A 24,978-nucleotide genomic window follows, 5' to 3' on the forward strand; every position below is an offset into this window, starting at 1 on the left:
CCTCTCTCCTCATCTACTACAGAATTTGTGTTATTTGAGACCTATTTTAAAATCAGAGTTGTCAAAGTGCTTGATCCTTTCAGGAATAAAGTTGTAAAATTATTTCACAAATTTGAGATGGAAGTAAGGATTGTGATCAAGAATGGAAGAAAGACCCTGAGAATTAATAGTGGAGGTCAAATTAGAATGTTGTTAAAGATTAAATAAGAATTCCCCCCGTTCCCGGAAAGAGAAGAGTCAATTGGGGGCACTACCAGATAGTCCTCTCCTGCTTCTAGACACTGCTCAGAGTGCCCAACCCAAGGGAAGCTGGAAATAGTAAAAATAAGAAAGCAAGAAAAATGCCTTAAATGATCACAAGATAGAGCCATACGGTGCAATTAAAGAACTAGATTGATAATTCCCCTTAAAACTCAGGGCTAGAAAAACATCTGTGCTCTTGATAAACTTTGTGCTTCCTTTATGACTAACTACAGCTGAGTAAGATATTTGTGTTTCTCTCTTTTGCCTTTTGCTTTCAGGTTATTCAGAGTTTAATTTTTGCTCAAAGACAGATATTGAAATGAGGCAGTTAGAGAAAGGGGGTTTAGTTAAAACAAAACAGAACATAAAGGTAAATATCACAATGTGATGAACCTTGAAATCATTAAGCTAAGTGAAAGAAGCCAGACATAAAAGGCCACATATTGTAAGATCCGTTTATATGAAATGCCCAGAATAGGCAAGTCCATAGAGATAGAAAGTAGATAGCGGTTTCCTCAGGGTGGAGAAGGGCAGGGAAACCGGGAAGGTGGAGGATGGGAGTGATTACAAATAGGTATGGAGTTTCTTTGGGTGGTGATGAACATGTTCTAAAATCAGATAGTGGTGATGGTTTCACAATTCTGTGAATATCCTACAAACTATTGAATTGCACACTTTTAAAGGGTGAATTTAATGGTATGTGAATTTTATCTCGATAAAGCTCTGTGTGTGTGTGTGTGTGTGTGTGTGCGTGTGTGTATCATTAGCAAAAGGAGAGGTAGAGTCTAATAGGCAGATAACTAATGTGGAAAGAGGAATGTGCCCTGGAAATTTTGGGTTCTACCATGCACTAGTTGGGAGACTTGTGGCTCATTATTATCTTGGACTTCAATTTCTGCATCCACATGTAAAGCCATGAATGTGGAATAGATAAAATCCATCCCTTTGAAATACAAAATGGATTAATATTTTGTAATACTAATGCAGGTCCCTTTGGCCCCTATCACTCAAAGGTCAAGACCATCTCCTATTATGTAAGTTAAAATTACATAAACAAGAAATCTGGGAGACAGAAAAAAAAGTCAAATACAGCTTAGCACTGGTCATCTCAGAAACAACAACAATCTGGAGGAAAACAGTGAGAGTGGTAGAAACAGCCACAGAAGTGAATGAAGTTACTTAAGAAGACTATATAAAAATGAGACTAGAAAAGGGCTACGGGTTCCATCCCCAAACATTAAGGCATTGTCAAATGCATTTATTCATTCACTCAACAAATATTTATTGAGAACCTGCTACACGCCAAGCAGATTCTAGGGGCAGGAATATAGCAGTGAATGAAACAGAACAAGGCTCTGGTCTCATTGGCTTACATTTTAGTCAAGGAGAGGAGATTAACAAGAAAGAAGTAAACAAATAAAAGAAATTTAGAAATAATAAGAGATAGGAAGAAAATGAAACAGAGTAATCTGAGAGAAAATGACTTGGCAGGAGGGGAGGGTGGATACTTTAGATAGTGGTCAGGTCACCCCTCCAAAAGGTGGTATCTGAGCTGAGACCTGAGTGAAGAGGGAACCAACCCCTTAATGGATTTGCAGGATCAGCACAGAAAAAGGAGCTGAGATGGAAACAAGACTATTGTTTGTAGAACCAAGAGAAGATCATCTGGAGTGCAGTGAGTAAGTATATATATATATATATATATATATATACATACATATATATATGATGAAAACTGTAAAGTGGATGGACACATTAAAGTTCTGTTATTTCTATGACCTCTCTGAGCTTCAATTTCTTCATCAATGAGATGGAATATTATGTGACAGGGTTGTGCTAAGGATCCTGACTACTAGACAAAGAATAAATAACATTAGGCCAATCACAGGAAGATCCTGAGAGCCAGTGGGAAGTGGCATAGATGCAGCAGATGAAGGTTCATGCGGGTCCCTCTAAGGTGATGCATGAATTCAGAGCAACTAATGCCAAATACACTTACAAGTTGTTGGTGGGATTCCGAACTATCATTTATGATCCAACAAAGAAGTCCAGGAGTCTATGGACTAATTCCTAGAAACCCTATTTAAGGATAGGGATCTTGTATTATTTACTTTTGTGTTTACTTCCTAGCAGAGAGCCTGGCACAGGGTAAGTGTTTACTCGGAGTTTGGTGCTCTAGTCACACAAAGAAGTCAACATGATTCCAAACCTGCCGATGCACAAGCCCACAGAAACTGCCACTCTTTAAAGAAGTTATATGACCTAAGAAAGGGCATCTAAACTGGTCAAAGAATTGGAAGCAATACCCTGATTGCAAAAACAACCTTAGAGAAAAATAAAAGCATAGCACGAAAACCTACAATCGTGTGAAAGATCTAGATAAGAGCAACACACATTTGCTAAAGCTCAGGATATCAGGCCTGGGGTCTGCCTCTGGAATTTTGAAAGTCAGAAATTTCAGAGAAGGAAAGGGAACTACTGCTTTGTTCGCCAGGTAATTTATATATGAAATCCAGTAACCCCAAAAGCGGTAAAGGGAAATCACCATCCAATGTGATCTGCATACCAGAAGGATTTTATGAAGCATGGAGATCATTATAGTATTCTTTTTTTTTTCCTTGAAGATTGGCACCTGAGCTAACAACTGTTGCCAATCTTCTTTTTTTTTCTCTGCTTTTTCTCCCCAAATCCCCCCAGTATGTAGTTGCATATTCTAGTCGTGGGTCCTTCTAGTTGTGGGATGTGGGACTCCGCCACAGCACGGCCTGATGAGCCATGTCATGTCTGCGCCCAGCATCCGAACCAGCAAAACCCTGGGCCGCTGAAGCGGAGCACTTGAACTTAACCACTTGGCCACAGGGCCGGCCCTATAATGTTCTTGATATTGAAGATAAGAAGACAATCATGTGTTTCTACCACTTATCCTATAAGGACATTGGTCATCAATACTTAGTTGGAAGGTGGCATGCCCAGACTGGAGCGGCAATTTGTGTGAGATGGTTATATTTCAGAAGGAATTCAAAGTCTAGATGCTTTAAGTGAAGACTTGATTCCAGAAATGGTTGGGTTTATAAAATACTGTGTACGCAGGACTCTGCAAAGACATAGACACTGTGTAAATAAAAGTTCATCTGAATTCTTTTCTGACTTGCAGAGAGATGTGGAAGAAAACAATCTAAAAATTGTATTATTGGTGAGGTAGTATTCAGTAGTGGTTAGGGGCATGGACTCTGCACACACATTGGCTGTGTTTGAATCCTGATTCTATCATTTACTCACTGTGTGACCTCTCTGAGCCTTAATTTTCTCGGCTGTAAAATTATAATAATATCTATCTCAGAGCATTTAGTGATACTTACATTCCTAATATTTGTAAAGCTCTTGGAAAAGTTTCTGGTGTGTGGTAATCTCTTAAAGTGTAAACCAAAATGTTACTTAGACCACTCTCCTTGTCCAAAGCACATGAAATTGTGTTTGTATCAATCTAACGTTAGAGTTGGCTGCTTTTCATTTGGACACAACCCTTGTGGTGGCAGGTAAGAGCCCAGATGTATGCTAAGTAGCAGAGAAAGGCACATTTAAGATTCAAAATGCATGTGGATAATTCATATTAACATAATTAGCATTTAGAGTAGTTCATTTATCCACTCTCAGCACAGGAACAATTCCTGTCTTTTTCTAAAGAAGCCACGTGAACAACACACACAGTGAGGTAGAATTCTGATACAAAACCTAAACCAGTTATATGAAATGTTCTGTGGGAGAGAGATTCCCAGAAAGTATTAATGGTAAAGATTCTGGGAGTAGTTCGTACAAATCAACAACGATTTTCTGAGCATTTGCTGTTAGGTACATGGTGAGAGGTTTGATGAATTGTGTGTCTACCACGAGCAGAGAAGACCATCATGGTGACGTGTGGCAAAGGTACTAAGGCTGGGTGCTGGTTGGGACTGGGGAGGAAATCAGTATGAGCAGAAGAGAGAAAAAAATCAGGAAAAGCAGATGGAACCAGCTGCAAAATTTCCTTAGAAAGTGAAACTCTAAGAAACTGAGGGCTGTAGTTCAACACTGTGGTTTTCTGAGTAAATATGATTCTCCCTATGCTGGAAGAGAGAAAATTGGAGGACTGGAAAGAACACGGGTACAGTTCCTGGTGAGGAATGACGTGCCAGTGAAGATTATTTTAAGGAACACATTGTCTGGGGAGGGAGAAGTACAAATGCTGAGATTACTGAAGTGACGGCACAGGCAGCTGAGCGGTTGGCTCCCTTTCAGCAGTTCTTTTGTCCCACATAGCCTTTAGCCCTTGGGCCCATGTGGATAAGGGAGCTTTGAGGTACCCACTGAACAGCTCAGCAAGTGGCCAGTGGCTGCTCAGAATCCTTGGGCCTAGTGGGGGCAGGGTGGTGTAAAGGGAAACCCTTCAGCTCCTTTCCTTCACATTTTGGGGGTTGAGGATCAGGACTGTTACATGTGGCTTCGTTGAGAAAGAAGGGGTGAAAGACGAGAAAGCTTAAGAAAAACTGCACTGATTTTTTTTTTTTTTAGTTTTAGTTTCCTTACCACTTTAAATTTTTTTAAAAAAGGAAAAATAGTAAAATAAGCATTTCATGTGGCACATTTTCAAACCTGGGCTTTTTTTTCCTGTTTCTCCAAAACTGTGATCTAAGTCTTTAAAAAAGACTCTTGAGAGCCTGGTTTCAGCCACCGGCTGTGTAAGAGAGGGTAGCCCTGTAGCAGCAGACATGTTGTTTATGGTTATCCAAACCCAACACCTTCCTTAATGAGAAAGGAAGCAATAAAACAGGAATAGCGGACAGGCCAGCTGGGCTAATCAGTCCTGGCAGGAGGCCCACCCTCCAAAAGAAGCTGGAGTCCATTAATTCCAGCATCTCATCTACTTGGAAATCAACCTTCCCCAGGACCTCAGGAAGAGCAGTAGCTCTTCAAGTAATAAGAAGTGGTCCCCTGTATCGTTGGTTAGAAGGAGCTGAACAGCTTTAGCAAGCCTCTTTAACCTACCTATGCACAGAGCTCTTCCTGGGGATGCCCCTACCTCTTTGTCCCCTATCATATTTACAAGAGGTCTAGATGACAGTTCAGTAATGTTCCGATTTTTCTTTAACCCTTCTTGTGTGTGTTTGACTCTAAGCTGTGTTAGAAGAGGGGATCATTCCATTCTGCTCTCTTCTTTCTCACTGCCCCTTCCTGAGTTCTGGATCTTATTTTTCCCTTGTTCTTCCTGCCAAGGGCATCCTCCTCTAGGCCATCCTCCACACTGCTGCCATCTGTTAACTTGACAAGTCCCTCCCCAGCTTCAGAACCTTCGATGGTTCCCCACTACCAGCAGCAGGACTCAATGGTGTGCTCACAGAGGTCTGTGTGATTAGCTGGCAGATGTGCTACAAGCAACTTGTTTCTGATAATACTGAAAGCAGTGATCTGGGGAATGATTTACTTAAAAATAGAAAGAGTGGATTCAAAGTTATCACAATAATTTTCTTTTCATTCACTAGAATAATGAACTGTTTCCTTAACCTGGAAAAAAAAAGCTAAGGAGCCAGTAAACTACACACACCCTTTGTCTAGTTTACCTATTTGTCTATAGGAGTATGTTAGACATGGTGGAATGGTGGTAAGACCCACTGACCCATAGGATATGATGCCAATTGCTTTATGGAACTTGGGATCTAAGACCCTTCATAACCACCCCTTAGCTATCTCTTCTCCCCTCGTTCCCCACAAGACCTGTGGTTCACCACACAGAATGGACTCACCATTTTTCACGTACGTGATCTTCTTTTAGGTTTTTACCAAACCCTTCTCCCCTACTCACTCCTCACCCACATTGTCTGACTTTTTTTCCGGGGCTTATTTCAAATGTCACTTCCTCTGTGAAACTGTCCTCAAACTTCCAGAAAATTAATTCTTCTCTCCGCTGGGCCCCAAAGTTCTTTGACCCCATCTGTCACCTTGATCCTATTATACTGAGTTGTAATTTTCTTTTCTTTTCTTCTTGAGGAAGATTAGCCCTGAGCTAACATCTACTGCCAATCCTCCTCTTTTTGCTGAGGAAGACTGGCCCTGAGTTAACATCCATGCCCATCTTCCTCTACTTTATATGTGGGACACCTATCACAGCATGGCTTGCCAAGTGGTGTCATGTCCACACCCAGGATCTGAACTGGTGAACCCCGGGCTGCTGAAGTTGAACATGCACACTTAACTGCTGAGCCACCAGGCCGACCCCATGAGTTGTAATTTTCTGTTTGCCTATCTGTTTTCCCTCCTATACTATAGGTAGCTTGAGAAAGCCACATTTTTCTTTCCTTTTTGCATGCCCTATAGAATGCTTGAAAGTTACTTTGCTTATTAAACATCTGTTAAATAACGAGATAATGAAATAGTTTCCTTGTTAATAAATGAGAGAGAGAATATCTTACCGATGAAAAGGCCAAGTTTCAGAGACGGTAACTAATAACCTCAGAGCCACAAGTGCAAACACCAAATTCTCACAGTTCCAGTTCAGGGCTTCCCCACTTTCTAACTGAATTTTCCTATTTGAGGAGACCTAGAAGCTTCTGGTTGACTAAACTGCCTCCATATTCAATATATCCTTCTTGGTTAGACAAGCCAGGCTATTCTGAGCTCAGCCATTCCAATATCTCGTCATGTTCTTCCTGATTTATTTCTTCTGTCTAATGTACTTCCTGTCAGTTTCATTAATTTTTTTTTTTCTGTATAATTTCTTTTTATCATCTCCCTGTTCCAGAGTGCCATATTTGCCCATTTTCTTTTGGTATCAGATCAATTTTTAATTTGTGGCTTTTGTTTCTGTGTCATTTTTAGGATTTAAAACTGCATTCTCTGCTCTTGTTATCTCAAACCACAGAAAAGCAATTGAATGTAATTGCAATAAAACATAAAATTAAAATAAGGACATACACAAAAAAGATAAAGTCATTGGGGAGGCAAGGAAATTATGAGCATATGTAAGAAAATAAGGAAGAGAGTTTCACAGAGTCCCAAAGCAATGACTATGTTCAAGGATAAATGCTGGTGGAGGGAGAGATTGGACAGCAGCTACTTGCACATAAATCCCTCCTCCCCTCTTCCCCACTTCTTTTCTGTGACTAACCAACCCCTCAGGCTTACTGGACGACGGTCTACCCACTGACAAGTCATAGGTTCCACCAGCCTCAGAGGTAATTTTCTCTTGTTCAGGACAAACCTTATAATCCCCCCACTTCCATGTGGAAACATTGGAAGGTCACCCCAAGTTGCCTCTTCCTCCTGAAGAAGTTTTTGCCCCAAATGGCAACTTGTTCCCAAGGCCATTCCTCTAAGTGTCCACGAGCAGCACATACCTTCACATAGTCATTGCTTTGCATATAAGAGGGCCTCACTATACATTCACCAAAAGCCTGTGCACATGAAACATATGAAGGGAGTCTACTGAATGAATGCAAATCACTCCCTGAAAAGCCTTGTTCTCTCTCAGTATCTAATATTGTGACGATATTAGATATTACCAAATATTGTGGTACCCAACTTTCATTCAACCTGCACTTCTAGGATACCCACCCTAGATCATATCAACTGATTAGGGGTCAATTTGATGTTCTTTCACCACGGACATTCAGTATTCTTAAGCCTTCCTAATCCTGGGTGGTTAGGAATATAAATGTTACATGGGTTATAAAATAAATGATTAACAAGTATGGGAGATGCAGAACAGTGTATTGGATAAGAGTGTGGGCTCTGGAGTTAGGTGGGCCTGGGTTTGAATTCTAATTTTACTACTTAGCAAGTGTGACCTTGAGTAAATTACAAGTTTCTTCAATGGGTTAGTAATATATGATGTACTCAATAAGTGGTATTTGTAACCTAAAAGGTAACACAATTACTATATTTCTGTAAGTTAATGATGTATTTTTCACATTTTAATGGTTTTGAAATCAGAATGTTTTTCATAATCAACATAAAAAGAAACTTACCAGCTGTTTGCTCCCTTCTCCCAGCTGTTATTAAACTGATGGTGCATTTTATAATTATTTGTATTTAAGAAGCAAGGAAATACAGTTCAGAGAATGACAATGACTGACACTTTGGGGTTCTTTTGTGGTAAATATACCTTTCCAGTTAGATTCCCCTATTTATCATTGGTGTCTTGGATAGGAAGGAGAAGAGCCAAAGTTTCCCTTGGGTCATAATCTCTCATTTGCAGATGCACAGCCAAGTGGAGTCACAGAGGATAATTTACTGGGAACCACATGAAGCTTAAAATTCCAGCTCCCCACTTTCACAGGCTTCTACTAATGTCCTGAGAAGGGCCTCATAAGGTGAGATATATTTCTAAAATGTAAAAATTTGTTTTGTTTTGTTTTTCTTAAAGAGCCTCCATTGTATAAGCTTCAGGCCCATAAAACTCAGAATCACTCATGGATGTCACCCAAGGTACGAGTGTGACATAGTTTGTATTTAGGATTCTCTGCATCTCTTGAGTACTTCTTTGGCCTGTGTTTCTCTTCCACTCCATCAAAACCTGCTCTTGGAAAGGACCTTCTATTTGATATCAACACCTTAGTGTGAATTTAAACCAATGTAGTTTACCTCTTCTCAGGTTGTTTACATTTTGCATATTCCTCCTAATGTAAAATGAAAGGTTATGTTTGTCAAATGAAAAATCTGGCATTAGCAAACAGACTGAAATGTTATTTTGAGCCACAAAGAGACCTTTCTTTCACCTCTAAACACATACCCAGAGATACTCTTCCTACTATACCCACATGTAAGCATAGCCCCTTTATGGCTGCCTAAATCAATTTCTGTCTACTCAATACTATGCTACAAAGTTAGTAGCAGTTTGGGTTCTTCTGCACATGAACAGCAGAGCCAGCAGGTCTAAATGTGAACGAAAAAAAGACGTTACTTTACTTCTTTCATACTTCTTCCACTATCACTCTGCTCATTCACTCTCGCCTCACTGCCTGCCTCCTTCCACTTGGCAGGTGTTTATTGAGCAACTGCCAAGTGATAGGCATTATTGTTTTTGGTGAAACTATTGTTCGCACCCTGGTAATATGTTCTCATTTTCCAGTTTTTTCATTCAAGAAGGTTAACATTATCATTGTCCTCGTTCCTTTAGTTGTGCTTTTCATTATTATATGATCCTTAAGAACAACTGTTATTGAGCTAAGATGCACACCCAGGTGTTTCTGACTAATGACCTCAGCAATGGCTGACCCAGGCTTAGCACCACTAGGGGATGGATGAACAGTCACCATGGAGAGATGTACAGATCACTGTGGTCATTTTAAGTGATAATACTTGAAAATATAGGGGCACAATTTCATATCATAACATCAGATATACTTTGTACCCACCATGTGAAAGGAAAAAGTCAATCTTACAAAAAAGAGAAGAAAGAATAACTATTATTTTTTTTTACCCCCTTCTCTTCTGATATTCCAAGAGACTCAAATAAGTGGGTAAATCAGAAGGTTGGTTGAGAACAAAAGTTTCTTGTTTGATCTATTAATTACATCAAAGGATTAAATATCCTTCTGCCTTACCTACTTCCATGGCCCTGCAACTAAGATATAGTGGAAGAAGTTATATAATGTCACTGCACTTATTTTGACCTCAGAACAGTTACTCTTTATTAAATACCATTAGCACTTATAAGCAATGATGATAACAAAAGAATGATCATGGTCATATTATGAACCATATAATCTATTCCCTCCACAATACACACGAGACTACCAGTAGTGTTCTGATCACACTCTAAGAAAAACTGTATAAATTAGCAGGTTTCTTTCCTTTAGGTGTTAGCCTAAACGTCACTTCCTCTGGGAAGACTTCCCTGATTTCCCTTCCTTTACACACTAAAGTAGATACTTTCCACTATGAGCTCCCGTAGCACTCTATATGTCCCCTCTTATAGGAGTCATCGCATCTTATTATCATTGCTTGCTTTGTTAACTATTTTCCAACTGGACCATAAGGTCTATGAGGATAACCACCACGTCAGACTTGCTCACCATTTTATCACCAGGGGTCTTGAAAATACTAAGAATGTTATAAACAGTTGAAGAAACTGTTGAAGGGAAGAAACGGAGGGAAGAAAAAGGAGCGGAGGGATGAAGAAACTTTTCAAATATTAGGGAAGACAATTGTCCAATTTATTTAGTATTCAAATTGCAATCATATCGACAGTACTTTTGGACAGTTCTTTTGGAGCTGGGATTTCACCAGCTCTTTCCTGTACTTATTGATTTGCTGAAAATAATACCAAGAAGTTATTTCCTCCTCGGATTCCTCCAGGAGATGAAGACGCAAATCATGGAGTCTGAGTGACTTAAGCCAGAGTGGTTCTTCTTGGTTTTTATGTCATTGTTTTGGAGTGAGCCCAGCTATCCATACTATACCATCAGTGCTGTATCCTAAACATCTATCATTTTCCCATCTTACTCTTGCCTGCATTGGTAGACTGTCAACCTTTCCCTTGACTCATCCCCCAAAATACAGTGGATTACCCTCATTCTAATGGAAGGGAGAGAGTGTGTGGATCATCCAAAGGAGGAGGTTGTCCAAACATTGTCTGTTTGGTGTTCAAATGCATCATGTAGATTTTCATATAACTAGAATTCACCTATTGCTCAGAAAACTAAGAATTCTTCTATAAGTGGCATTCTAAATTTGGAAACCACATCTGTTTTGAACAATTGAATCATTGCCTTTCAGGTGCCAAAAATATCACCTATCATATTCTCCAGGGTTCAAACAAACAGGAAGGAGGAAAAGAGCAAAGAACAACTTGAGGAGAAAGGTAATATGAAGCTTCTCCAGTCACATAAATTATTATTAAAAATAACTATAATAAATTGAAACAAGTAATAGTAGCAATAAAAGCTAGCATTCAATAGCAATTAATAAAACAAGGCCTCACATGACCTTCCTAATCTCCCTACAAGGGAAGGAGGCTAGTATTCTTAGCATCCTCATTTTATAGATGAAGAAACAAAATCAGAGAAACTAAGTCAATGGCCCAAAGTCACACAGCTAAGCCTGGGCTCCAACCCAAGCCATCAGACTTCAAATCCTGTATTCTATCCCTTATTCAAATAGCCTGACCACTGATTTATCTAACCACTCCCACATGAATCCATTTTGGTAGGAAATGTGCCCTTTACCCCTCATTGTGGGCCTAAGGAGGGTCAGTAGGATTTCCTTGAACATCCCATAATAAAGAAGAAACAAAGATTCCATTTCTAGCTTTTGTATGAGGATTCCAAGTATATATTCTTATTAAAATCTTAATTGGCCTATCTCCAAACTGGTTTTGAGGGTTTGCAGGAAAGAAGTTTGGTCACTCTGCCGCAGTTTGTACCTTAGACTCTAATTCCCCACACCCCCTCTTCCTCCCACAGGGGACTTCAGAAACAGCCAAAGCAACTTTTCAAATGGCAAAGCATGGTGACCCTTCTCCGGTTTCCCAGCCCTCATCTCCCCAGGGCAGACCAGGAACTAGTACATCCTGGGCTGTGGTGAGACACTCTCATCCTGGAGCCCCTAAGAAGTGAGTCCAGGCTGTTGAGCCAATGGAAAGTCTATCTCATGAATCAAATCTCAGGGAATCTGTGATCCAGCAACACCTCCGGCAGATATCCACTTAAGGCAATAATCTGGCAAGAGCTTTGTAAAAGAGAGTTGGAAAAAGAAAACTACTTAGGGAAATGACTGAAGGGCTACTAAATGATACAAGGAGGATGGAACTGTGGCAGATAGTATTTTCCAAAAATGACTGCCAAAATATTTTTGGTCCTATACATTCTTCCAGAATCTTGCCACTCCGCCATTGAGAGGAATTTATTTCCTCTCCTCTCAAATCTCCAGTGGTCTTGGTGACTGTTTGGATGAATAGACCATTGTTGAAGTGATGCCCTGGGACCTCTGAGGGTAGGTTAGAAAAGGTGTACAGTTTCCACCTGCCTCTCTCTTGGGCGTCTGGCTTCAGAACCATAGGGGGAAGCCCAGGCTATATGGAGAACATACGTATGTATTCCAGTTATCAGTCCCACAGCTGACAGCTGCCATCAGCTTTCAGACATGTGAGTGAACAAGCCTTCTGATAATTCCAGTTGCCAGCCTTTAAGTCACCCCGGCCTTGGAGTTTTCTAGCTGACGCTTCAGACATCATGAAGCAAAGGCAAACCATCTCCGCAGTGCCCTGCAGGGATTCCTGACCCACAGACTCCACAGGCATAATGAATGGTTGTTTTATGCCAGTAAGTTTTGGGGTAATTTGCTGCACAGTAAGATATAATCAGAACAAGAACCTAGCCCTGAGGGGACCCCTGGGCATGTTCTGTTTGCAATAGCCAAAAGATGACTCCAGGCCCTACTACTAAGTCTAGCACCGCCCCCCCGAGGCCCCCTCCCAGAAGCCTTCTGTATATAGGTCATTTCTCTTAGAGGCTCCACTGCTCCTCCCTGCAATCACACTTGGCCCTCCCTGGGCAGATCCATCAGACATGTTTTTAAAGGTCTGAATCTCAACTGTACACAGGGTTTGAACCTTTCTCCTTAAGTTTCTTGAGCCCTGGACAAATTAGGAGGTAAGCTTAGCTTACTGATCACTTACTTAGCTCCCGTGTTTCAGTCTTTGAACATCCTGAGATGGTTAAGGAGTATGCAGTGTGGAGGGTGAAAGGTAGTGGCGAGAAAGGGAAGAACCTAACTCCCAACACCTTTGTCTCAGTTCTGACCTAGAACTCTTATATATTTATATCTACTTATATAATTACATGACCACAGAAAGAGCCTTCACTCTCAGTGCCATGTTAGCACTAGGCATTTTACTTCCAATGACAACCCTTTGATTAGGTCATTGGACTCAAAACTGGAAAAGCCAAAAATATAGAAACTTGTCTATCTTGTACACTGTTGTAATACAAACACTTAGAATAATGCCTAGAACATAGTAAGCACTCAAAAAATATCTTTTGAATGAATGAGTGAAGGAAATTCTCCCCTCTTTTTAGAGATCAATATCTAATATCGATTAGCCTAATGTGATTAGAAAACCATAGTGTTCAATAGGTTGACACATTCTACTGTATTAGGTACTACATTTTTCAACCTGCTCAAAGTAAGTGTTAAACCTTAAAACTGTGAGTTCCTCGAGGGCAGAGACGATGTCTTATCCCATTTTGTATCCTAGCACCTGGCACTTTGCCTGGTACCTGCCAAGGGCTCAGTAAAGATTAAATATTTAAACATTAAAAACTAAATACATGTAAAACAGAGACTGGCAGAGATATTTCAAATCATTTAGATCTCCTAGGCTTGGCCTAGTAGAAGACAGTGACAAATAAGGGTGCTGGCCAATGCACTTGATCCCCAGAGGATTGGACTGGGATGCAGGAGTCCAGAATTCCTGAAACTTCCCAGCCTCCAAAACCCTTTGAGAACAAGAGGATTCAAAAGGCTATCTGTGATCTGAGCATTACATAGGTAGCAATACAAAAAGGTGTACAGACTTCCCCTTGAGCAATCAAAAGGGCTTTTCTATGATTGCTCCAAATAGGATTTTCTTTCACAGCTAATTTTATACATGAGTCATTCATTCATCTTCCATTCATTTACCCATTCATCCCATATTAATGGGGGTTGTTGCTATTTTTCTGCAAAGACTTCTTTAATCTGCTCAAGAGATCGTTGAGTGTTCAGAAGATCCCCAGTCCCTGGAAAAGGGCCTAACGAGGCAAGAAAAGATGTATCACCATTTTGTAGAGGTAGATGAAAATTGTAGACATAAGATCTTCACAATTCAGAATTAGATTCCAGTGTATTTCAAGATGTGATCTGCATTGGGTAGAATCACCTTGACAGATGACTATTAAAAACAGAGATGTCTGGGATCCACTCAGATCAGAAACATCAGGAGTGAGATTGGAAACTTTACAAGCAAGCTCTGGTGATTTTGATTGTACTCAAATTTAAGAACTGTTGACCAAAGCTGTCTTGCTAATAGAATCTACATGCAATTGCTTAATATAATATAGCTTCCCCCACATCTCTATAAAACTAAGATGTTACTTGGCTGATTCTAAGACACCTAGGAATAGCGTAAATATGGCTCAGAATTTCACTAAATAAATGTAATCATTCCTCCTTAAACTAACTCAAAATAAACCTCTGCAAAAAGAAAATAAACCTATCCTTCCTTTAAGAAACTCACAATTTAGAAGCAAACTATTAGGAACTATCTGTTATTGAAATAGAGAGGTGTTTAAACCTTGATATGGCACACTCAAACCTTTCTCAATTTGAAAAACAATAAACAACAATCATCGAGTGAGAGGGAGGTCCAGACCTTAGGAATCTGGACTGTACTGTTTTTCTTCCCTGGTTCCCACAGTGCTGACGTTCAGCTGGGATCCAGTAGCCTTTTTCTTGCTTTACCCCAAAACTCACTCATCTTCTTCCCAGAAGACTTTTACTCACTTTCTGAATTTTCCTAATCTGGTCAGAGAGTGTGTCTAACAGGCGAGTTTTCAGGAAGTCCATCACTTTGACCACCCGGCCATCAATGTAGCAACTGGAATAAAAATAAAATAAGAATCAGATAAAATTTTGAGCAGGAGACTACAAATATACTTCTCTAGCCAGAGGTCTCTGTTGCCTGAGTAAACAGGCCAGGGTTCACTTGGGCTCTTATATCCTGAAAAGTTTTGACCTTGAGTAATTATCAAACAAATAATATACTTTTTATCTTCTTCATTTCCACCTCCATTCGTGGGCTAATATTGTGAGTTTTTTTCCAACTTTCCTCACATGAAACTGCATTGGTTGCTCTATAGGAACTGACAGGAATCCATAACACAAATTGGGTAATGGGGAAAAGCTTACTTTTTTCCCCTAAGGAAAGTAATTTAACACCCATCCCATATCATCTCTACCCCCACCTTAAAGTAATAAAGGGTGTGTGAGAGGTTTGAAAGAATACTCAAACACATCGGTAGGTTTCCACACTTTAAATAAGAAAGCAAATACTAACCACAAAAATCTGATCTAGTGCAGCAAGTTCCCTGGGCAAAATACCTTATAGTCAACCGTCTCCTACCATCTCCAGAATAAATGAATGGATAAATGAATAAACAAACACATAAGTCAGGCAGATTAAAGTCCAAGAGCCCTCTCCTAAAATGTAACAAGTTTGGCACACATTGGTGTGGTGGTGTCCAGGTTTTGTTAGGCAGCTTAAGTGAAACGTTAAGCTGTGCTGATAGTATGTTGTGAACATTTGATGGAAACAGGTCCATCCAGCTTGGTGGAGACCCTCTTTGTAAATCCTTACTCTGAAGACTAAGCTGAGACTGGCCCAGGGTCAGATGACCTTCATCATCTCAAACCTCCCCACCTCCATCTTTGCAAAATTCTGAACTAAATCAATTTAATTTAAATCAATGCTTATAACTCTTGGGTGCCTTTTCCAACCCACTTAGATCTCCTTGGCTGATGGCTAATTCCTTTCATTTTTAATAAGACATCAACCTACTAGTACATATTACAGAAACGCATGAAAATTCTTTTTAACGTTAAATTCCCACACCAATATGTAATGTAGTAGAATGGTTAAAAATTTTAAGCAGGTGCTCTGGTTGAAGTGAGGTGGGAGAGGAGTTCCCCCTACTCAGCCCTTCCCCTTAACCTCCCTCACCACCTCAGACATTTCCACAGAATCTAATGTTTAAATCATTGGTATACAGGAAAGAGCATGGGTTTTGTTTGGATCCAGAGATATCTGAGTTCAAATTCCAAGTTAGGTATCTACTACCTTTATGATCTTTGGCACATTACTTGGCCTCTATGGGCCTCCGTTTTCTTATTCTTAGAGAAAACATATTTACTTCTTAAGGTTAATTGAAGATTAAACAGGTAACAAACCTAAAGTGTCTGGCACACAGTAGGCACTCAATAGCTCTTGGCTCTGTTCTAATTTCTCTAATTTTCAGCTCATAAAGATAGGGTCATAAACAATAGGGGACTGATGAATTAATTTTTGTATGAGTATAGAATCCTAAACGTGGGACTGCTGTGTCAAAGGGTACAGCTTTTCAAAATCTGAGGTGGTTACTTATATTAGAGAATAACACAAGACAATGACATGACCTTTCACCTCATTCCTGGTATAGATGCTAGGCTCAGATTTAATAAACATTTATTATGTGCAACACACAGTGCTGGGCATGTCCATGACCTCACAACCTCTTTCTTTTAGTACGTCACCGCTAGCTCCTCTGATTTTATTTAAAGCTGTGGTTAGATGGCATACTAGGTGAATGCTGGGCATATTAGAACAGAGTAGTGTTAAAATGAAAAATAACTTATGTAATGTTAATCTAACACACATTTAACATGAATACTAGTTACTATATGACATGATAACTAGGCATATGATAAAAATACACTGTAATTAGTGTTCTTTCATGTTTTAATTAAATATATTATAGTTTCCTCTTTTCTCTTTGTTAGCTCCCAGTAACTATTTTAAACATCAGTGTTTATGATTTTTGCTGGCAACATATTTTGTTTAATACTTATTGAGATAAAAATGCCAGATGTACTTTTTCAATATGTAGGATTCCCTGTGGACACCCTCCCTATCCCACACAATCCATGGCCCAGGGTGGAGGGTCCCTTCACTCTTCTCCTCCTTCCTTTTGTCCCTTTTTTCAAGTGCGCAGAACTTGGAGTTAGAAAACCTCAGTTCAATCCCATCTTTGCCACTTACTACCTATATGATGTTGGGTTTCTCCTTTAAAATGGGTTTTAAAAAAAGCTCAAATCTATGGTATTTTCATAGGGTTACTGTACTGATCAAATAAGGGAAAATGCTTGACATAGAACTTGGCACATAAAAGGTTTTCAATAACAAAATCTACCCTCCAGGTTAGGTAAGGGCCCAAGGTAGCACCAACTTAGACTGAAAAGCTGCAGAATGGGGTGAATGGGAGAGCATCTGGCTGGAGAAGGAGAGTGTTTATCCATGATAGAATTTGGAATGAGGGATGTATGGAGCAGCAAGAACAGACTCTGGATTCCCAGTAGGCGGGAGGCAGAGGGAGGGATGGAAAGGGCTGTGATGATGTTGCAAAAATATGGAGTCTGAAAAGACCTTAATGGTCATGGAGTCTTAAGCATGTAAGCTTGCTACAACATCCCTGAGAAGTGATTTTCTAGGACAGGGAACCGATGTTCATAAAATCCTAGTACTGTTCCACTGTACCATAGCTTGAATCGGTGAAAGGTACTTCTAATATCGGTCTAAAATTTGCTCCCTCTTACTGACCACTCAATGGCTGTTTTCTTAGACCCAGAAATAGTCCAATTTCTCTTTCACATAACACATTGGGGACAAATTCCAGTAAAAACTTTGGCTTAAGCTTTTTAGAGCCTATTCTTGGTCCCACTTTTAATCTAATAAACTAGATTCAATCATTCCCAGTTGGTCTCAGGCTATTCCTGTGGGCTGTGTATTAGATTGGAACAGGGGAGAGCTTCAAGCAGGAAACTAGTGTGATGAGGTTATCTTATCTCATTAGTGCAGGCAGAAGGAATCTGGGTCTAAGTAAGGGAGGTCATGGAAAGAAGTAAAAGTGAGAGGCTGTGAAGGAAGAACTAATAAAGCTTCTGAAGAGCGTAAGAGGAAGGAAATCAATGATGACACTGAGGTTATAAAAGAAAATGTCTTGGAGAACACAGGTGCCAAGGGTACGTCAGACTAGGGTTTAGCTTTCTCAAAGCAGATGAATGATTCTGTTTGCGATATTAAGGACACAGAGAATATCAAAGAGGAAATACACAATGGGTAGTTGTAAATATGAGAAGGAGGTGCAGAGAAAAATTGAGGCAGGAAATGTCGACGTGGGTGTCTTCTCCAGCTTATAAGTAATGGATGAAGCCATGGCTGTAGCTGAGCTCTCTGAGAGAATAAGAGAAGTTAACAAGAGATGTCAGAGACTCTTTTAAAATGCTTCTCAAATATGGCCCTGGGCATTTCCTCTACCTTTGGCCCAGCTAAGAGTCCTTTCCTTTCCCAGCCTGACCATCACGGTGTCTGTTTAATTACCTCAATCTGAGTGAAATTCACATTTGGATGTCAAAGGAATCCTCATATTATACTAAGAAGTTTCAGCAACTTTCATTTGCAACCTTAGACCCACATTTATATTGTACTTTGGAAATACGAATTTTGGTCCCCCAGAATTCAGTATCATTTTTAAGAGAGAGGATAATTTAACCATAGGTATGAGTCTAATAAATACCCGGTTATTTGGTTGTTTGAAAACTTCCTGCGTGTTACAGAGCTTTGGTTCTGTGATAGTGCAGCCTGTGATTAGGGACCCAGTTTATCATTTAGATTTGGATATGAAGGAGGTAGAGTAGCCTGTGGTAACCATTTGGTAAAAATAAATTGCGAAAATGATGAAGATGGTGATTTCTAACCAAGACTGGGTAAAAGGAAGTAAGGCTGGATTCCAACAGATTGTCCAGTGACCTGGGAGCAACTCTCCGCTTTTCTCCCTTTCTCATTGGAAAGGTAAAGATGATTCTCAGCTACCAACCAGTCTCTCCACAAGAGTTATTAGTTTAATAATGGCTAGAAAGGCATCACAAGCCCAAATAAATCAGAGAGGAAAGGAAGGCTTGAAAGAAGGAAAGAAAGGAGAGAGGAAGGAAATTCATCAATTAGAGGTGATTTGGCATCTTCCACATAAACCCTGGCAGAATGGTTGGTTCTAGAACTACTTAGATTTTTATTGCTAGGTAAATCATAGTCCTCCTCCAAGCTCTCTTGAAATTTCAACATCTTAGGATCATACTACAAGTAGCCAAGCTGTTCAACTAAAAGCTGAGGTCAAGAGAGCCTATGCAGAAATAACCTTTCTGGGAACTATTACAGACACAGTGAGGCTGAAACCTTTGTGCATGGACAAATAGCCTGTCTGGCTCAATACCAGCAACCATCATCCCTTCCTCTGCTGGCCTCTAGATCGGCAAGTCATATCAAGCGTCCATCTGGGGAGGTGGCAAGGATGGCAGAGTATACAAAGTAAATGGAACCACTTACCAATTCATTCACCAACTCTCTTGCCCTTTTTAGTTTTAAATTTTATTTCCAGTTTAATACCTTTCATCTTATTTAAACTTTTGCCTTTTATTTATTTATTATAAAAGAAATAAGTGCTCATTGTAGACAAATTAGAAAATTCACATTAACAAAATAAAAATATGGAAATGAGAAATCACTGATAGGCCCAGTACCTAGAGAGACCCCTTGTTAACATATTGCTGTATACCCTTCCAGAGTTTTTCATAGTAAATACACATAAAATTTCCCAGAATTAGTTATTTTAAAAACTCATTCCAGATTCTATTCTACTGGCATATTAACTTAAAACTGTCCTAGCTGCGACTCCCAGGCCCATCTTACAGGGACACTGACAGAAACGTTAGAGACTCCTGGACAAATCATCTTACTCTTATTTCAATTCCATTCTGGCCATTTAGGGATCCTTTGCCAAGGAGCAGGTCTCATCTCCTTTCTGTCTCTGTCAGCCTGGTTTTAACCCCATCCCCTCTCCACCCTTCTCCAGGCCCCTACATTTAGTTTTTAGGATTATATTACAATTAGCCACTTATGCCTATTAGCCTCTTAAAATGTTTAATGAAGAGAGTTTGTTGGCTCCAGAGGCAGCTGGTTTTGTTTACCTGGCCCTGTACTTTAAAAGGAAAAACCTTTGCCCCTTATTATCTGACCCCTTCTTTTATTTCAGGTAATTGCATTAGAGCTGGCTTCCCATTGCTCAGGAATTTCCGGACCTATTTTGCTGCCTGCTGCTTTCAGAGAGGAGGGGTAGTCTGCTCAGAATTCTAACACCCAGCCTGCTGACTGGGCAGGTAATGCCGTAAAACTGGGGCCTTCCCTACTGAAGGGGGAGAAGCTTGGATAATCATTAGAACAACCCTGTTGACCTATAAAACCTATTCTGACACCTTGGAGCCAAACACTGGAGAGACTGACTTGAGTCTCTCTACAGCTTTATAAATTACATTGGCCCTTCCTCCAAAAACCCTCACTCCCGGCTCCTGCTGAGCACATTCTTCTTTACACTTGCCTTCTTTCTGAGGCTACATTATTCTTAATCTTCTTTGCAACGGGTCAAGCTTCCTATCTTGTGTTTGAAATTACTTTGGGCAGGTAAAGCTTGGATGAAATGAACTGTTACAAAAAAAGATTCTACAGAATACAGATGTCTCTTTGGCTTTCTTAAACTAGCTCCTACAAATCCACACAGGAGTCATCCAGCTGACTAAAGGTTGTGGTTCAGGAATTTCAGAGGTTGTACTGTGGAAAAGTGTCATCATAGAAAAATGGTACAAATAAAGGTCAGGGTTGTAGGCAATCCCACAGGCAAATAATGGGTACTCAAAAAATACATTTAATGTGCCTTATAATCAAACCCACAATGAGCTAAAAGGGTGGCCCTGAGGCTCAAGTGCTGCACTAAGGACCCCATTTTCTTGATCTTTTCTCTCTCCTAATTCCTTGCACAGACCTAATTCCTTGAGCCCAGACCATTCTCTCCCATGAACCCAGTGTACATGGAGAGACACTGTGTCCTGGCAGAGACTCAAACAGCTGGCCCATGATCCTAGCAGTGCAGAGGAGAGCTCTGTAGGAATCAGAGAAGGAGAGGGGTAGGAAAGCTAGCTGCAGCTCCAGCCTTCGGAGTGGGCTCTGAGGAGGGCACCTCTGGGAATTTTCATAGTAGTGGCAGGTGATGGCACCAAAAGTGTGGGCAGGAGTGGATCCATGTGTTTTGGTCTGAAATTTAAACAATTTGTGGGGCCCTCTGTAAGAAAGTACAAGATAAAAAATTAGGTACAAAAGTAAATATTTATTTAGAACAACAAAATAAATCACAGCAAACTGCCAGAAACTTAGAGAATCAAGTCCCTTTTTTTCTGAGAGCTCTTTAGGCAACTTACCAGAATTGCTTACACAAAATGCTTCCTGATAGCAACCTGCACCCACTCCCTTACCACCTAGAACATCTTACAATTCTCAGCTACTCCCAGCACTCATAGGAAACAATGCAAGTGAGGGGCTTGAAGCTTAATTCATTAGCTTCATGGTAAATCTAATTGAGGGGCATCAAAAATAGGAATGGCAGGGTCTAAGTTACGGGAACCTAACCATCTATGTGTAGTATTTTTTTTAATTCAGTGTTTGTGAATTGTGGACTGCTTGTACAGTTACCACATCCTCTCTCTGGCTTCTTTTCATATGATTGTAATTGCTTCTAGCAGCATAGCCCAACTAACTTAACCATAATAAAGTTAGTGTAACTAACTAGGAGAACAGAGAAAGGAGAAAGAGGAAGAGAGATACCTTATATTAAGTTCCTTCTTATTTGCTAGCTGTTTTACTTATGGTGTTTCATTAAATCTCATGAACACTCCCTGTTTTGCTGATTAAAAACTATGGCTTACAGAGATTTAGTAACTAGGAAACCAGAGATCATGTAGGTACTAAGTGACAGACACCAAAAACTCTTCCCTCTCTACTCTGTTCTGCCAAGTGTCTGAGCTATAAAATACCACGCTTACTTCATTTGTTCTGTATTCAAGTACAAAGAAAATTTTTCCTTATTGGATTGTGATCTAGACAAGGCACTAGGAGACCTGTGTTCTGCCAGTCATTAGTCTTGTGACCTTAAGCAAGTCACTTAACCACTTTTATCATCTCATCTATCAAGGTGGTTGCTTAGCCTAAATGAAGGATGGCTAATAGCATTCCGTTAGCTTTTGACTTGTGTATTTTCATGGCCTGTTATTAGGTGCATACATGTTTAGGACTATTATGTCTTAGGGAATTGACCTCTTTATCATTATATAATGACTCTCTTTATCTCTGATAATTTTCCTTGTTCTGAAGTTAGCTTTGTCTGAAATTAATGTAGTTGCTCCAGCTTTGTTTTGATTCATGTTAGCATGGCATATCTTTCTCCATCCCTTTGCTTTTAACCTATCTGAGTCTTTATATTTAAATTCAGTTTCTTGTAGGCAACATATAGTTGGATCTTGTTTTCTTATGCTCTCTGACAATCTCTTTTACTTGGCATATTTAGACCATTCACATTTAAAGTGATAATTGATATACTTGGGATTAATATCTACTATGTTTGTAAGTATTTTCTATTCCTTGTATTTGTTCTCTATTTTTGTCCTCTCTTTTTCTGTTTCTCTTGTTCTTTTGTGTGTGTGTGTGTCTGAGGAAGATTGGCCCTGAGCTAACACCTGTGCCAATCTTCCTCTATTTTATGTGGGATGCCACTACAGCCTGGCTTGATGAGCTAGGTCTGCATCTGGGATCCGAACCTAAGAACCCTGGGCTGCCGAAGTGGAGGGTGCAAACTTAACTTCTATGCCACTGGGCCGGCCCCTGTTTCTCTAGTTCTAATTGAACATTTTATATAATTACATTTTACTTCCTCTCTTAGGATGCAATTCTTTCTAAAATTTTTTAAGTAGCTGCCCTAGAGTTTCCAATATATATTTTTAACTATCTAAATGTACCTTTAAATAACACTATACCACTTCACATGTAGTGTAGGTATCTTACAACATACTGTCCTCAATTTCTCCCTCCCATCTCTTATGATATTGCTATCATTCATTTCACTTATCCATATGCTATAATAACTCAATACATTCTTGCTATTATTACTTTAAACTAACAGCTATCTTTTAGATCAATTAAAAATAAGAAAAACAGAAGATTTTATTTACCTTCATTTACTCCTTCCCTGACACTCTTCCTTTCTTTATTTAGATTGGAATTTGAATATCATTTCCCATCTCCCTAAAAAACTTCTTTCAATCTTTCTTGCAGGGCAGATCTGCTGGTGATAAGTTCCCTGAGTTTTTGTTTATGTGAGAAAGTCTTTATTTATCCTTCATTTTTAAAGGATAATTTCACCAGATATACAACTCTAGGTTGCTGAGCTTTTTCTTTCAATTTTAATTATTTCACTCAATTCTCTTTATGTTGGTATGGTTTCTTAGGAGACTTCATATCCTTGCTCACACAGATATTGCTTCATATCACTGTACTTCATATCCTTGTCCTCTGTAGGTAAGGTGTTGTTTTGCTCTGGCTTCTTTCAAGGTTTTCTCTTTTTCTTTGGTTTTCTATAGTTTGAATATGATATTCCCAGGTGTAGTTTCTTGGTATTTATCCTGCATTGTGTTCTCTGAGCTTCCGGGATCTATGGTTTTGTGTCTGTCACTAATTTTGGAAAGTTTTCAGCCATTGTTACTTCAATACTTGAATGACTTCAAGCCAATATTACTTCATTATTCTTCTGCTCTGTTCTCTCTTACTTCTCCTTCCAGAATTTCAATTAATGTGTATGTTATATACTTTGAAACTGTCCCACAGTTCTTGGATGTTCGGCTCTGGTTTTGTTTTGTTTTTCCATTCTTTTCTCTTTTTGCATTTCCGTTTTGGAAATTTCTATTGACCTATCCTTAAGCTCACTGGTTTCTTAGCTGTGTCAAGTCTACTGATAAGCCTATCACATGCATTCCTCATTTCTGTTACAGTGTTTTTGATTTCTAGCATTTCCCTTTAATTCTTTTGTAGAGTTTCCATCTCTCTGCTTAAATTACCCATCTATTATTGCATGTTGTGTACTTTTCCCATTAAACCTCCTAATTTTTAAAATCCCTGTCTAATAATTCCAACATCTGTGTCATATCTCAGTCTAGTTCTGATGCTGGCTTTGTTTGTTCAGATTGTGTTTTTTCTTGCCTTTGGCATACCTTGTAATTTTTTGTTGAAAACACATATGCTAAACTGGGTAATAGGAACTGAGATAAACAGACCTTCAGTGTGAGGATTTGGGCTAGGAGTTGGGCTGTGTTTTGTGTTTGTTGTAGCTGTATGTACTAGGGCTTCAAATTCCTTTAATGCCCTTGTTTATGTGTCCTCTTGACTTTAGGCTTCCCTAATTACTCCTCCTCAGAAAAAGTCTGTGTCTTGCAGCACCTTCAACTTTAATGTGCCATTATTACACTAAAACCTTGCTAGTGTTGTGGTTGGGCATAGAAGAAGGAAAGTTTTCTATAACTTTATGATTAAATCTCAGTCTTTTAGTGGGCCTGTTTTTTTGGCTATAACCTTCACAATTTTTTTCCAGTGGTCTAGATTTTCCTCCCTTAGGAGAGACAGGAAGGCTAGAGGGGGTTAGAACGGGAGGAATGCCCTTCCCCAGCTGGGATAAGGCTCTGGTTGTGTCTTTTCCCTTGGAAAGCTGGCCTTTATTATTGAGAATTCTCTTGTCATATTTCACAATGATTACTCTTACCCTCCTCCTGCCAGAGCTACTAGGGGATTTTTCTTAGATTCCACAAAAGTGTAAGAGGGGAGGGGGCCCTAAGACTACAGCCTCCAGGAGTCTCTCATTCTCCAGCTAGTACACAAAGAGTCTCCTGCAATTCATCAAAATTACTATTTAAGTGTTCCTACCAGTTTATGGCTTCAGTATTTTCTGTTCCAGGCAAGCACATTTTGGTTGTGACTCTTCGGATTCATCTGTCTTTCTAGACTTTAGGGTAGTAGTTTGCTTTACAATCTCAATTCTCTGATGGGTC

General features: G+C 39.6%; 1 protein-coding gene across 1 annotated transcript in view; it reads right to left on the reverse strand.

Annotated features, from left to right (window-relative positions):
• Positions 1-24,978, reverse strand: part of HPSE2 (heparanase 2 (inactive)) — a 603,312-nt gene that overhangs the window by 141,798 nt on the left and 436,536 nt on the right. The window contains exon 7 of the mRNA XM_046654138.1: positions 14,758-14,851. Within this exon, the coding sequence (XP_046510094.1) occupies positions 14,758-14,851 (94 nt within the window). The remainder of the gene's footprint in view (positions 1-14,757; positions 14,852-24,978) is intronic.

Source organism: Equus quagga, chromosome 2, assembly GCF_021613505.1.
Source record: "Equus quagga isolate Etosha38 chromosome 2, UCLA_HA_Equagga_1.0, whole genome shotgun sequence".
In the NCBI taxonomy this organism is placed as follows: domain Eukaryota; kingdom Metazoa; phylum Chordata; class Mammalia; order Perissodactyla; family Equidae; genus Equus; species Equus quagga.